The 14,537-nt window shown below is 41.1% G+C and overlaps 1 protein-coding gene across 13 annotated transcripts in view; it reads right to left on the reverse strand.

Annotated features, from left to right (window-relative positions):
* SPTAN1 (spectrin alpha, non-erythrocytic 1) overlaps positions 1-14,537 on the reverse strand; it is a 45,907-nt gene that overhangs the window by 9,377 nt on the left and 21,993 nt on the right. For 5 of the 13 annotated variants that reach the window (XM_040083709.1, XM_058423081.1, XM_040083706.1 and 2 more), the window contains 22 exons: positions 13,421-13,480; positions 11,103-11,301; positions 10,461-10,565; positions 9,902-9,925; positions 9,536-9,571; positions 8,497-8,544; positions 8,075-8,166; positions 7,779-7,923; positions 7,488-7,669; positions 7,220-7,319; positions 6,895-7,092; positions 6,623-6,769; positions 5,983-6,086; positions 5,693-5,855; positions 5,189-5,203; positions 3,365-3,496; positions 2,887-3,024; positions 2,442-2,546; positions 2,026-2,234; positions 1,210-1,330; positions 942-1,063; positions 343-475 (listed from right to left, as the gene is read on the reverse strand). In XM_040083709.1, coding sequence (XP_039939643.1) covers positions 343-475; positions 942-1,063; positions 1,210-1,330; positions 2,026-2,234; positions 2,442-2,546; positions 2,887-3,024; positions 3,365-3,496; positions 5,189-5,203; positions 5,693-5,855; positions 5,983-6,086; positions 6,623-6,769; positions 6,895-7,092; positions 7,220-7,319; positions 7,488-7,669; positions 7,779-7,923; positions 8,075-8,166; positions 8,497-8,544; positions 9,536-9,571; positions 9,902-9,925; positions 10,461-10,565; positions 11,103-11,301; positions 13,421-13,480 — 2,578 coding nt within the window. The remainder of the gene's footprint in view (positions 1-342; positions 476-941; positions 1,064-1,209; positions 1,331-2,025; positions 2,235-2,441; positions 2,547-2,886; positions 3,025-3,364; positions 3,497-5,188; positions 5,204-5,692; positions 5,856-5,982; positions 6,087-6,622; positions 6,770-6,894; positions 7,093-7,219; positions 7,320-7,487; positions 7,670-7,778; positions 7,924-8,074; positions 8,167-8,496; positions 8,545-9,535; positions 9,572-9,901; positions 9,926-10,460; positions 10,566-11,102; positions 11,302-13,420; positions 13,481-14,537) is intronic. The other 8 variants (XM_040083715.2, XM_040083718.1, XM_040083712.1 and 5 more) reach the window with 3 other exon arrangements.

The raw sequence follows: 14,537 nt of genomic DNA on the forward strand, positions 1-14,537 counted from the left end.
AAAAAGTAATTAATTTTATAAATCAACATATAATTTTTCTGTCAAAAATTAATCTTAGCTGGTTAGCACAACTTACTGGTTTTCTGTGGACGAAAGAAAACTGAGACTGACTTCCAATCAGAGGTCAAGAGATGCAAAGCTACATCAAAGTGCAAGTAATTTCTAGAGGAAATAACATTACTGGGATGCTTTCATAAAGCAAATTTACATTTTTTACAATGTAGGCCTTGAAAAGGAACCAACAATAGCCTCTCAGTTGTAAAGACAGTTAAAGAAATGGGGGTTTTTTATGCTCTAATCAACAATAATGCAACAATAAAGTGCTGACAACTTCCTCCATACCTGGATCGCAGCAAGTGTGTCCCCATAATCCTCACTGGCTACCAGTGTCATTTTCTCATTGATCCAGGCTTCTTCTTCCTCAACATTTGCTACAAACTGCTGATACTCCAGAGACTCCTCCAGACGCTGACCCCTGTGTGGGGAAGGTAAAACTTCAGTGTTGCTTTATGGCATTGAGATGTAAAACATAAAAACAACAGGCAAAGCCTGAACCCCCCCTACCCTTCACTGCTCTGGCAGCAGCCATGGCTGGAGCTCTAGGAATTCTCTGGACTACAAAGCCTGCAGCTGCCAAAGGACTGGAGCAATTTCTCTCCCAACAGTTTCTAATCAGGAAAAATCTCCTGGCAGTGGCTTAAAGCTGGCTGACTGCAAGCCCGTGGTTTCCAACTGGTGCAAGAAAAGGCTAAACACAACACACACCTCAAAAAGAGGCTCGTGTTCCTACTGAGGAACGTTGTCAATAGTCTTGTAGAGTCTGTGATCAGTGACATGCTGTTACATCACATTCCTAATAACCCATACCCTGAAATTCTGTAAATCTGATCGTTGAGTCCACGTAACTTTGAATTAATACTGAATTTTACAGAAATTCATACCTGGCAGCTGCCAACTGTTTTAACTCTTTCCAGTGATCCACAAACTGAGCCAGTCTCTGCTGTATCTCCTCCTTTCCAATTGTGTTGTCATCTGAAAGCTTCTTACCCGTGTCCAGAACACCCTGCAAAGAAACAGTTATTGGAGCATCACCTGTCTCCCTCGTGAGCATTGTCTGAGGTCCAGCAAAACTACTGTTGGCTTTCCTCTCTTCCACAATCAAGATGGGTGCTGCTAATAGAGAAACCTGTCATGGGGAGAGGCATTTACCTGGATAGCAGGTTCGTGGGCAGCTAATTCTGCTTCCAAGCGCTTGTGTTTCTTCCTCAGATTCTGCACACCGGTCAGGTCTCTGCCGTAGTCCTCTGAGCTAACCAACAGTTTCTTTTCTCTAAATTCAACAGAGAAGAGAGAAAATACGAAAATTACTTCTAAAGGTCTAACCTGACAAAGAGAACAAAAATCTCCTCAGATGCACAACTGCTCTGCATTGCACAAAGATCCTGCATGTAAGTTGTGTACAATAGTTATTAGCAAATAGCAAGTGGGTCATGGCAGCACATTCCTGTGTGAGGGAAAGAAGGTGACAGAGGGCCCATCATTTATCTGTGAAGGACAGAATTCCTCTGTACTGTTTTCTTTTCAAAAATACAGCTATTTTTTGTAAAGTTGTCCAATTTTTGTTTTAAAAGCATGTCAAAAGAAATGCTCTAATTGGAATGATTTCTATCAACCTCACATCTTTCCCTCCTCCTGAGGTACCAACACCAATGTGGAAAGACCATTTGATTAATTACAGCAACTGGCTAGAATCAAGAAAGTACTTGAAACTGAAAAAGGTTTGAATTTTTGGTAGGAGCTTTCCCAAAAAGACTACAACTAAATGTCTGAGTCTAAACAGCGTTTTTCTGCTTACTGGGATTTGACCAAAGAAAACTGCAGATAAGAAACCACACTCAGAACAGTTTTTCCGGAATGGCAGCACAGGTGATCTCCTGTAGACACACAGTTGCTGGAAGGCAGCTCCAAAGCCACACTAAAGAATATGAGAGTCATTGGCAAGCCCAGAACTTCCCCAACACCCACTTGATCCAGGACTCCTCGTCGTCCATGTCACGGAAGAACTGGTGCAGGCGGTGGCTCTCATTGAGTTTGGCGCGGCGGGCGCTGGCCATGCCCTTGATGCGCTGGAAGCGCCCGTTGATGGTCTCGCGTTTGTCCTTCACTTGGGACGTGTCAAAGGCACTGCTGGTCATCAGGCTGTCAGCCTGGCTGTTCAGGTCCTTCAGGCGGTCCTGGGCACGGGGTGAGAGAGCAGGGATTGCTCAGAGCTCCTTTCTGTGCTCATTATGTCAGCATGAAAATCAGATTCTGACTCACAGTCACAGGTTTTGTTAAAACCGCATTTTGACAAGTCTGTGACTGCAGCAGGTATCAGGAATACCCACAGAATTTGCTTATCACCATGACGTTTCTTCCAAAACTAAAAGGGAAAGCAATACCTCATGAGCTGATATATCAGCTTCCAGTAACTGGTGTTTTTTCAGAAGGTTGTTAACGGATGCCAAGTCCTTCCCATAGTCTTCAGATGCCAACAAAGCCTCCACCTGGGGACGGAGAAGGAAACGTGGAATAAAGAACAAACTATGTTTCACAAACTCCTTCAAACTATAATGCTTTAAAATCACGCAAATTCTCAATTTTCTACTAAATCTTTACCTTGTCACCTGTTCAATACCTAAAAGATTCCATGCAAATTTGCTTCTTCTCACCTTATTGTTTATAACATGAACACATACACAAGAATTTTACTAGTAATAAAGTTTTTTTTAAATAGACCTAGACTTGTTCCAAGGTAAACAAGTGCTCCACAAAATCTAACATCAGCAAAGGTAATAAAAACTGAAAAGAAGATGCTTTACAAGTAATTAATTCCCATCTTATTACCTCTGAAAGCCAAAAGTCAAAGTCCTTGATTCCAGTATTGAAATTCTGTTGCTTATTAGCTTCTTTCAGTTTCTGACTCTTCTCTGCTGATTTCTGTACCAGGAATTGCCACTGGTCAGCCAGGGCAGCCAGGCGTGCCTGTCAGAAAGTGGGGAAGATAAGTAAATGTCACAAATGAAACGTGAAAAAAGTTCTGATAAATGCAAAACCAGAACATGGTGGAAGTTTCGCTGTTGATTCCAGGCATGCAAGTTAGAGTCACTATTTCATGCTGCCCAGCTACCATTTACACCTCAATCAGAGGATCAGAAAATTTATCCTCCTTGAGACCGAAGCAGAACGATTCACCTGATCTACACCGTGTGGTCGAAATACAGAAGCTTCTATAAAGCGAGATTTGTTCTAGAGGGACACTGTCCTGCCTCAGTTACCCCAACAGTGCTCAAAGCCAAGCCAAGCCAGAGCTGAAGGTGCCCACCTTGACGGCGTCCTCGCTGCCGGCGCACGCGCCCCTCTCGATGAGGGAGTTGCCCATGTCGATGACGCCGCGGATGCGGTCGGCGTTGGCGTGGAGCTCGGCTTCAAAGGCCTGGTGCTTCTGGTGTTTGCTCTGCAAGGACAAACCCAACACCATCAGGCACCGCGCAAAGGGCTCCTCCATTGTTCTCATGGGCTTGTCTTCAGCTTTGTGCACAGACTGAGCTGAAGTTCTCTCGGGGTAGGGTATTTACTGCTTGCTCCAGTGGTTACTCTCGTTACCTGAGTAACCACCAAGTTCTGACCTGACAAAACTGTGGGTGAGCTGACACACAGGACTCTGGCAGCATGTTCTGCATTTCACAGGGGCCAGTGCAAAATTCCCTGCACTGAGCTGAGCTGGTACTGCAGTAAAGAGTCCTAGTTTTCAGTGCACCCCTTTGAAAAGCAGCAGTCACACACACCCTGAATGGAGTAGATCATCCTTTCTACAGTGATTGCCCAAATTCCTACTTCCCTTCCTAATCTATAGGTAGTTAACAGAAGTCACTGCTCCAGCTTATCTGCTTTCTGCACAGTTGTGATATTAGTCATACAAAGCCCCACTATATATATTAAAAAATATATATATAAAAATACTGAATTAACAGCCAAAAACTTTTATAAAGACGTAACTGAATTATCTGGTAAGAATTTTTCTCAGCCAAGTCGAGAGCACCATGAGAACAACAGGAGCCTTGGTGTGGGAAGGAGTGTGCAGCTCTCGTGTATCCATGATCCATCCACCCACCAGGAATATGACAACAGCACAAAAGTGACAAGACAGAATTTGCAAGTATAAACTGGAAATGCTAGTGACATTGGACATGGGTAGAAAGTGTCCTAGAGAATGGAATGAAAGGAAATGTTAGATCAAAAATAAAAAAAGGAAAAATACTATGGTGCCGGTATGAGAAATTCTGCATGAACTGCTTCATTTTGGGAACTGTAAATCCCAAATCCTGAGATTATAAAAGCATATCCTTCAAAGCTAGATCTACCAACTTGGGAAATTCAATTTAAAAGCTGCCAATTGCCTATCTCCATATAATTACCATGACAACAAATTGCAGACAAGACTTTCTAGTTTAATGTAATTTTTTTCCAACTAAAAAAAATAGAAATGCAATGTACCACACTCTGAAGTGACAGATCATTCTTTAATTTCTTACTCGTTAGCTTCCACTTTCTTTGTTCTATTCTCCCTCCACATATCCTCATTTTACTCCACTTCTTGGATTCTTACAAGTGCTGTCAGCTTTCCATCTGGTACATCTCTTTTTCTGCAGTGTTCTTTCTGTTTTATTCCCTTCTATGCTATTGCAGGAACTAAGCCAACCAAGATCTATCATTTACTGACTCCTCCATCTTCAGCATTTGATTCTACAAACACAAGCTCACGGCTTTGGCATTATGCCCTGTGTTAAATCATCACAAGTGATGATCAAACAGCAAAATCTCTGAAAAAGGGAGATAGAACCCATTACCTATGGGCTAACTCCTAAAAAAGCCTAAACTACATCATTAATGCAGCATAAATTAAACAGATCATGCAGAACACCTGCAAAACAAATACATAAATAAATGATGCTGAATAGGAATTAACAAAAAAGCCACACCCATAGGACGAGGATCAACAGCTGTACCTGGATGGAGGTCAAGAACTAACAGAAAACAAAGAGATTGCATGAACTGATGGATGGAGCAGCAACCAGAGCTTGGGCTTACACAGAAGCTTATACAGAGAAAATAAATTCACATACCAGGGCTAGTCCAAACTACTTACCAGCAGTTTGGAAAGCTATAAAACAGATTGAGAGAAGTAGTTCAGTGCATTTATACTACTTCATAAAGCAGAATTAAAACATAAGAGGTAACTTTATTCCTTAATACTGAAAAATAAATGAGACTTCACATTTTGTAATGTAAAAGAGTTGAGACCCAAGAATTCCATTTCCTTATTTTATTGTCTAGATGCTGGGAGAGAGACAGAACAGCCACTTGAGTTTCTTTAGGAAACTTTCTTCTGCAGATACCACATCTCTTATTAATTATATGCATGAATAATTAATTATAGGCATGAATAATTACTAACCTAGTCCTATTTTGGGTCTCCTTTCATGCATAATGTAACTTCCATTTTCTCCTTGTTAAAAGGAGAACATGTCCAACATGATGCATTGTTCTGTCATCTCTGAACAAGAATTCCTGAGCATGGATTTTCAAACCAGAGGTGGTCTTGCAAAGTTAAGAACAATATTCTGATTTTTAAGCCATGAACCACATTCACCTGGATATTTGTGGGATCCTTATAGGACTCATCACTTGCAGTCTGGAGCTTTTCACTGATCCAGGCTTCTATTTCATCCACATCACGACTGAACTGCTGGAGGGTCTGAGACTCTCCCAGCTTCGATCTCTTCTCAATCATTTGAGCTTTCAGACGAAGCCACCTGCAGAAATTTGACACATACAACGAACAAAACACCAGAGCCACATGAGGCATCACCTTCAACAGCTACAGAACATCCCTAAAGAGGATTTCCAGTCATCTGCCTTCTCCTCCCAGGCAGCACTGACCTGTCCAGGACCTCGTTGCGTCTGTTGGCAATGACTCCCTTGGCATAATGATCTGCAGCAATCAGCTGGTCAGCAAAGGACTGCAGGACAGCAATTTTCTCTTCCTATTCAAACCAGAAATCAAGAATTAGAACGGTGGTTCCCTAAAGTCAAATGATGAGCAGTATCTTGGACAGAACAAGCCTTTTTATCTTTAAATTTACATTACTGGGACCCCTGTGAAGGAAGTCTCTCTTCTAAGCTGAACTCTGCAGTCCTGTAGAACACTTTTCACCTGTGCCATTTAGGACAAAAGGATCTTTTGGGCTAAAAACTTCAGCAGCGTGATCTCTCAATAAATCTAGGCAGCTTTCTGCTACAAGAAACCAGAAATATACCCTTTTCTGCCACAAATAAAGAGAAAAAGTAATTTCAAACCAGTAAATTTACACAAGTACTTGCCACTATTTCTACACTGTCTGCAGACAGTTAAATACATCCTGATCTGCAGAAGCTGCTTCCAAACTTCTGCAGCAAATTCCACATGGCTGAATATTCAGAACTGAACCTCAGAAGCCATACGTGGCAGGAACTCCTTTTGCTAATAATTCACATGAGAAAAAGGAAACTGTTTTCCCTTTACTTCAGCTACGCTCCTCACCTGGACATTGATTGCTTTATCAAAATCTTCGTGTTTCTTGATGAGTGCCTCCACGCTGTCTAAGGAGTCTCCTTTATCCTCTGTATTTAGGAAAGCCTCCCGGGCAGCCATCCAGTTTTCTGCTTGTTCACAGTCCCGATGAAACAGCTGAAGAGGAAAAAAAAATCCAAAGCATGAGCAAGACAGATCAAGAGCACTGTTATCATCATGAAATGATAAAGTTTTTAATGAAAAGAGGAATGATTTCTCTTATCCAAACTGCAGAATAGCACCTGTAGTTCCAGGCACTGGTCCAGCATCATCCTGCGCTGCACCCAGGCCTTCTCCAGGTCTGTCCGTTCTTGGTCCAGAATATCCAGTTTCTCCTTGATCTCTGGGCTGGCATAGTGTCCATGGGCTAGAAGTTGTTGTCCAAACTGTTCAAATGCCTGGAAAGTGCCAGCTCTTGCATCTATTTCCGTGCGGTGTTCCTGCAAGGGGCAGAGATGTGCTGCTCAACGACCAGAGCTGGAACTGATCTGTTTTTGGAATTCTACTTGGAAAGTGTCAGAAAAAACCCATTTGTTTATGTTTATAAAACACTTATCTTTCACATACCTGGTGCCTTTCCAATAAAGCTTCAGCTCCAGTCACATCCTTTGCGAGTTCATCTGAGGAGACCAGGCCCCGGATTCCGTTGATCCAAGACATGAGATCCCTGTGAACACACGGTAATAAGGAATTTTTCCCTCCCTCCACTGAAATAAGTTACAACAGGGAGAACAGTCCTTTTCTGAACCCTTCACAGAAATATTCCTGTGGAACAATAAGCCCTGTATACTTCACCAATAACAAATAAGTTGAGAGGGGGGAATAGCATCACTACCTGAAGTCACTGAGGAAACGCTGCAGGTCATGAGAATCTCCAAGCTTCTCTTTGCGCTGGTCAGCACGTTTCCCCAGACTATTCCAAGCCTGATTCAACTCAGTGCATTTTTCTTGGAGGTCTTCAGCAGATTCTGGATGTGATTGGATCAGACGCTGGGCAGTTTCACCAAGAGAATTCACCTAGGATTAGAGAAAGGGAAATGAACACGATGAAGACAGAGAACTGCTATAGTTCAATCATTTGATAGATGAAAAGAAAGCTTTTGAGTGCTCTTCCTCAGAATCTCACCTTGTCTCCCAGAGCTGCCAAGTCTCTCTCAAAGCCTTCATGTTTGCGCTGCAGAGCCTGAACACTGGCCAGGTCGTGCCCATAGTTGTCTGTATTTAATGCTTGATTCTTCTCCTCTATCCATTCTTTGGTTTCATCAGCATCTCTGAGTTGAGGGAAGGAAAGGCAAAAAGAGAATTAAAAGACCACCCTCCACTGAACAAGCTGGGGGTTGAATATGATTTGTTCAGAACAGGTCCCGCTATGCTTTAGAATTCTTGATAGACATTTGAGTCGAGACCAAACAAACCCCTCACCTGTGGAATCTCTGGACCTCGTGGGCACTGCCCAACAACTGGCTCCTCTCCTCTGCCAGCTGCTGCAGGGATCTCCAGCGCTCATTCAGCTCCTGGATGAGGCAAGTGAAAAGTCAAGGCTGGTCTTTCACTACAGGTAAAGCCTAGTAAATTCTGCTTAATTCCAGAAGAACACACAAATTCAGATAGCTTAGTTAAATAAAATAATTTGAAGGGTTTTTTCCTGAGCATATACCAAATGATTTTATGTATACAATAAGATAGTGATGTAATCTGAGAAGAAAATGCTCTATATACTAATGTTTCTTTCAATAAATTGATTCAAAAGAGTTTATAAAGCTTAATGAAAGACAAAGACTGGAAAAGGAGGGTAAAAAACGTTCACAACTTCTAAATCAGATTAGAGAAAGTTGTGGAATTACCTTGATTGAGTTGAAGGTTGCCACAGTGTGTACCATCAAACGTGCAGACTGCGTGAAAAGGCAGAAATAAAAAATACAGCGTTGAAGTCAACTCAAAAGCAAAACCAGACTGAAAGAAAAGTCCTTAAAAAAATCAAATAGAAACCACTAAGAAAGACAAATACCAAAAGCAATTAAGAATAATTTGTTGTAATACCTAAGGTGTTATAGGGTAGAGTAAGACCAGTCAGAACTCACAAGTGAGCACTGTCATGTTAGTGTAAACTGAAGCAAACAAATCTTAATGAGGACAAAGAAGAGAAAACTTAAAGGCAACATTCAATACATGAATTAAAAACCCCCAGAATCTTAGTCATAGTTTGCTAGGTTATTGTAAGACTCTTAATGTGCATGTTTATAATTTGCAAAAAAAATACTTTAAAAGTCACCAGTTCCTGGCGACATGGCTTCATTTTCTGTCAAAATATTGCTTACTAACCTGACTTCTCCACATTCACACAGCTTAAAAGATGTACAAGCAGCTTTAAGTCTAACAGGGTGGATGCAAGAAATAAAACATGGGAATGAAATACTAGGGAAAACACAATGTTGGATAATTTTTAAAAAATTTAAGATATTTTTGTGCTTTAGCAGGTGACAGCTCTTCCCTTGTAAGCCTCTAATGAATGGAGAAAGGCTTCTTCTAACTATTGTAGCAAATGAGTTAGAGATGACTAATGGGATACAGCATATTCCTTACTAAAGGAGTATTGGCATAAATGGTTTTGACTTTGAGGAGTAAAACCATTTTTGTTGTCACAAGCAGAAAGCAAAGAATTCATACAAAGTGAACAAGGGATTGTTCAACATCTACTGCCCAGAAACTGGAATCACTCTCACAGTACAAGCTCAAAACTAAACAGAGTTTTGTAGCAGAGAGGTAAAAACCAGGCTGTTGACAATTTCTACAGCACAGGAGAAGCAAATGGTCTAAAAAAGATCACGTGCTGTAGTTTTTGTTTTATTTTCTTGTTGTGTGCTACTATGCAACGACACCTACCTTCCAAGGAGAGGCTGTCTTAGAATCAGTTTCATCCTGTTTGAAAATGTGAAGAAACAGCTTTAAATATGAAGCAGAATCTAAAACTATCAGAATACAGTAAAAAAACCAAAAATCTTGAAAATATACATTTTTTTCATGCAAGTATTTTTATCAGTGTGAGTTATGCTGCTTGCTTAGATTTGTGATGTGCGGCAAGACACTCAGGAAATAAAGGGATCATAGACAAGATAATCTTTGAATGTCCATCCAAAATAATTAGTGAGTTCCATAATGAAAATGAATTAAGTTATGGCTGAACTTCTCCTTGTACATCCTAAACCTGTTACAACTGCCACTCCATCCACTTCAGAAATTAACACTTACCCTGGGCATCATCCCATAGACTTCCTACAAAGGAGACAGGACAAACAATTTGTTACTTTCTAACAAAAAGAATGTTTTGCCCAACATCCTTCATACTTAGCTGGCATAGGATAAAATTATTTACAGCACAAGTACATAAAAAGCTGGCAAAAAAAACCACTAAAAAACCCATACCAAAATGGAAAATCCATAAACCCCTTCCACTCAGAATTGTACTCTTATTTTATTTCTCTTTTTCCCTAGCATTCCTCACCTATTTTCCTGCAAATAAATAAAGGTTAAATTTCAAATTTATACAAAGCAAAGTTAATGCATGGATTCTCCACGACTTTTAATATTATTGTAAAGACTTTCCATTCCTAAAAAAATGAAAGGAAAAACCTGTAGATGCTGCTGCAATCTGCTCTAGCATTATTAAAAAATAATTCTAAAGGTCTTCTTGTGATGGCCACACTGGAGAACAGCCTGAATCTTGCAATGCCAGGCAAAGACAACAGACAAAAGAAAGGAGGAAACTCTTTTGCTTTTTAGATTAGATTAAGGCAGAGAAAAAGAGCACCTGTTGCTGTACTGCTTGTACTTCATCTGCCATCAGCCCTTCTGACTCCAGGTCCTTGGCAACCTTGTTTATATCCTTCAGGCGTGACTCGTTGGCTTTGAGATCCTGCACCAGGGAAATATCCCAGCGTTAGAATTCACCCCAGCAAAAGGCGTGGAGCAAGGGGCTCACCGGGAGAGCCCAGTGTGGGAACAGCAGAACTGAGCACAGCGACCCCGAGTTCCCAGAGAGCCTGGGCCAGGAATCCCAGCTGCCAGATGTTTTTTCCCCCCCATATCACAGGGAAATAACTCTACAGATGGAAACCAAATGCATCTTTCCTTTCAACAGGAGTAGCTTAATTAAGGTTATGCTTTAATCAAACTGAAATTCCTCCGAAGCTTGGCAGACTCTACTGCAAAGTGCTGAAAGGGTTTCAGCTCTTTGGGAGAACGTAATCAAACTGAAGACACTTGAATGCGGGATCCTTTATCTTCACAAAATGAAATTAAAAATTCATATACACCTTCTATGGACCTTTTTATGTCCAATCAAAGCCATGTTTCCTACTCAGCTAGGAAGAACTCTCACGGATACATGATCAGAAAAGCCTGAAGGGAAAGGCCAGAATTAACACACACATTATGCAGCATCACAACATACCTTCTGAAAATCATCAAATTTCTTCTGCAGAACCTCCACCTGCTCCAGATCAGCACCCACTTCCTCACTGGTGAGTGCTGCTTCCTTCTCATTGATCCACTGCTGGAGCTCGTTGGCTTCACGGAAAAGCATGAACTTCTTGCAGCTTTTTTCCAACATGCCTTTACGTTTTTCTCCCAGTTCCAGGAGAGAGTGATACCTGGGACAAGCAGGAAAGGAAAGCAGGGAACAGTCAGATGGAATTGAGTCTAATCACAGGAATCTCCCAAGACCTGGGGTCCCCAAAAATGGGGAATCCCTAAACTTATGCCCTATTCTGCTACAGGATGAGCTTCATGTGCAGTTGGGAATGAAGACTGTCCGTGTCTCTCCTCCACATGGATTGCACACCAAAATGGGAACTTCCACATGCAACACCTCACTGGGCAAATGCAAACCCAAATCACAGCCTAGGCTGGGGTAGGCTCTTAAACCACAGTGTCACTGCAGGGCAGGAATGACTCCAGAGGCTCTTATTTGCCAAGAGATATTTTTCCTAGAGTACATCAAGTTTGCCATCAGATTATGAAAATCCACCAGCCTCCAAGCTTTAGGACATAAACACCTTCACTAGCCATTTTCCTGTGCAAAATCTGCTGAATGTTTAAGCAAGATTCATATCTTTGATAACACAACTATATTCAACTGGGAAATCCATGAAACTCATTTCATGGACACTTTTGAATTCTCAACATCAGTGATATTACTCCTCCTTTACATTAGAATAGACACAAAGTGAAACATCAAAAATGTTTAAATTGGTCTGCACAGGCAAATAAACCTCTTAAGATCAGCCAGTTATTTAGAACTGCCTTGTAATCAACCAGATGATCCTAAGCTATTTCCCAAACTATTGCTGAAAAAAAGCCAGGAGCAGTTTTGCAGTCACTGATACTGAATTACAAATCTCTCTAGCAATGCATAATGCTTGTTTTTTTAAAAAAACACACCCTTAATTCTCATTCTTACTTTAAATCTTCCAGAAGACAAAACATTTTAGCTGCATCTGGAAACGTTTTTTATGTCCTAAATCAGTCTGGACATCGGTCTACCACAGTGATCAACAGCAGCAATAGATTCTCATTATTAAGCATATTCCTTCTGATGTTATTAAATCAAATAATACCAGACACTGCTGAGGTACCTGCAGGAGCCTCAAATGGGGATGTTTTCATTTCCCACCCCGAAGCACAAACTGAGCAGCTACAACCTCCCAGCTCGAGGGGTTCAATCCTGCAGCATTTTCCCTAACCAACAGCTCAGAGATAACAAAGTCTACCAAAAAAATTCCTCAGTATCCTGGGCTGTAATATCTGTACACCAAACTGATAAATCAGTTCTCCTTCCATGGAAGCAGAGACTTTGTGGCTTCCTGCTTACTGTAGTTTAAGAGTGGGCAGAAAGGAACTAAGAATCTTTCATATTAGGTTTAAATAGAAACTTTCTACCCTGACCTGAAAGCACTGTTTTGAAGCCTGCCCTAACTGCAGCTGTTTGCCTCAGCAAACAACATTAAGTATTAAATACTTGTAAAGCTCATAGAGGATCTGGGCAAAACTCTTTCAGAAGCAGACCTAACCTCAGAGTTGCTTTGCAACATTTGAGAGATTTACATAGAAGTTTCACTTTTAATTTTCAAGAAACACGTTCGCCATGAAAAGCCAGGCACAGCCAATGAACAGTGTGACTTTGGATTTCCCAGCAACTTCCACCAGTTTGATGCAAACTTGATATCTTTTCCCAGAGACGTGAACACAGGTTTCAAAATGTAGTTAATGTTAAAATTAAGAAATAGTCACTCTATATAAAGAATGCTTTTTCACTACCCAGCATGAATGTTACTTTATGTGACAAACCGTGACAGTCCCATCCTTCCCAAACTCTCAAGACATTCAGATGTGATGCAAGACTCCGTAGATGTATTTTATATATATTTTATATAAACAAACAAATATTTCTATCTGCACCTCAGAAAATGCAGGAGATGCTTTTTAAAGAAAACAGTCCAGATAGCCCTAAAGCCTCTTTGGTAAGCAAAACCAGCGTGATGGAATAAACATGAACCAATTTAGCAGCACAGAGGTGCCCAGCGAGGTAAGAGCCTGGCTGTGAGGAACAGAGGAAACACAGACACCACATTCATCTAAACTAATCCTCACTGCAGAAATGGCCTCCTTCACGTCTCTTTGGAGCAGCATTCCCAAAGAAAGAAGCAAAGGGAGGATGAACAGTGACAGTGTGGAGAGAGCATGATTTAGGAAAGGGCTAATCCTACTCACAGTTCTTCGACCTGTTTCATACGCAGAGATACACTGCCGACCTCCTTAGTAATGAGAGTCCTGCACAGACAGGGAGCACAGCAAATGCATGCGAAAAATTAGTCAGATTAACAAAAATAATGAAAGCAGCAGCTCCATCCATGGCTGGTCTGCGGTAGGAGATGAGTAAGAGTTCACACTTAAATGGAGGAAATTAGGTGTTGTTCAGAAGCAAACAAAGCAAATCAGACCAGGAGTACAATTTATGTAAGGAAACCTCAGCAGTACAGTTGAGCTCTCTCTAGAAGGTCTCTTCATTTCCTCCTTATTGTGCCATGGGACTGGAAACTAAAAGGTGGTCCCCTCTCCTTAGCTCTAAAATAAGGCACCCTCTTACTAAAAGCCTTACTAATTACTAAAAGCCATATGCAAACCCATGGAGGGAATTAAAATCCAGACCAACATGCCACAATTTTCCAGCATTTTTTTTCTTCGTGCTGATAAAAAGGTTTTTGTTACCGGCTGGTGGGTTTTTTTGTGTGTGATTTTATTTATTTTTTTAAATTCTAAAGCTAAGGCTAGTAATTATTGCATGGCACTGTAATAAGTGATGACTCAACACAACCGAGTAGGAGGAAATTCTCACACAGAACGACAGCGAAGCTGCGCAAACAGATGGGAGTACACAGAAAACTTTCAGCTTTGGCTTTCAAGTGGCTTGATAAGATGAGCCAGCACTCACAGCTATCACCCACAGCCCCTGCTTGAATTAATCTCCAGCCACCATGTGCTTTAAGGTCATTACCAAGCGGCCTTGCAGTTTTCTGTTTGCAGCGATATTGTTGCTCTTTTAAAAAAGATGATAAATATTGGGGAAAAAAAAAAAAAAAGAAGGGGGGAACACATTTTAGCTCCTGTAATAGCAACAAATATTGGCACCACATTTCAGAAAAAAAAAAGTGATGAGCTAGCAGCAAAGTAGCCCCAGCTCATAAGGAGGACAGCTCCAGAGGCAGCCCCACATAGGGAGAGCACTGTACTTAACAGAATTGAATTTAAGGAAGCTTTTCAAAGCAGATCACACATTAAGAAGTGACAACTACATATACAAGAGTTGCTTAGGACGTATATATAACTC

This window comes from Hirundo rustica, chromosome 20, assembly GCF_015227805.2.
Source record: "Hirundo rustica isolate bHirRus1 chromosome 20, bHirRus1.pri.v3, whole genome shotgun sequence".
Classification (NCBI taxonomy): Eukaryota; Metazoa; Chordata; class Aves; order Passeriformes; family Hirundinidae; genus Hirundo; species Hirundo rustica.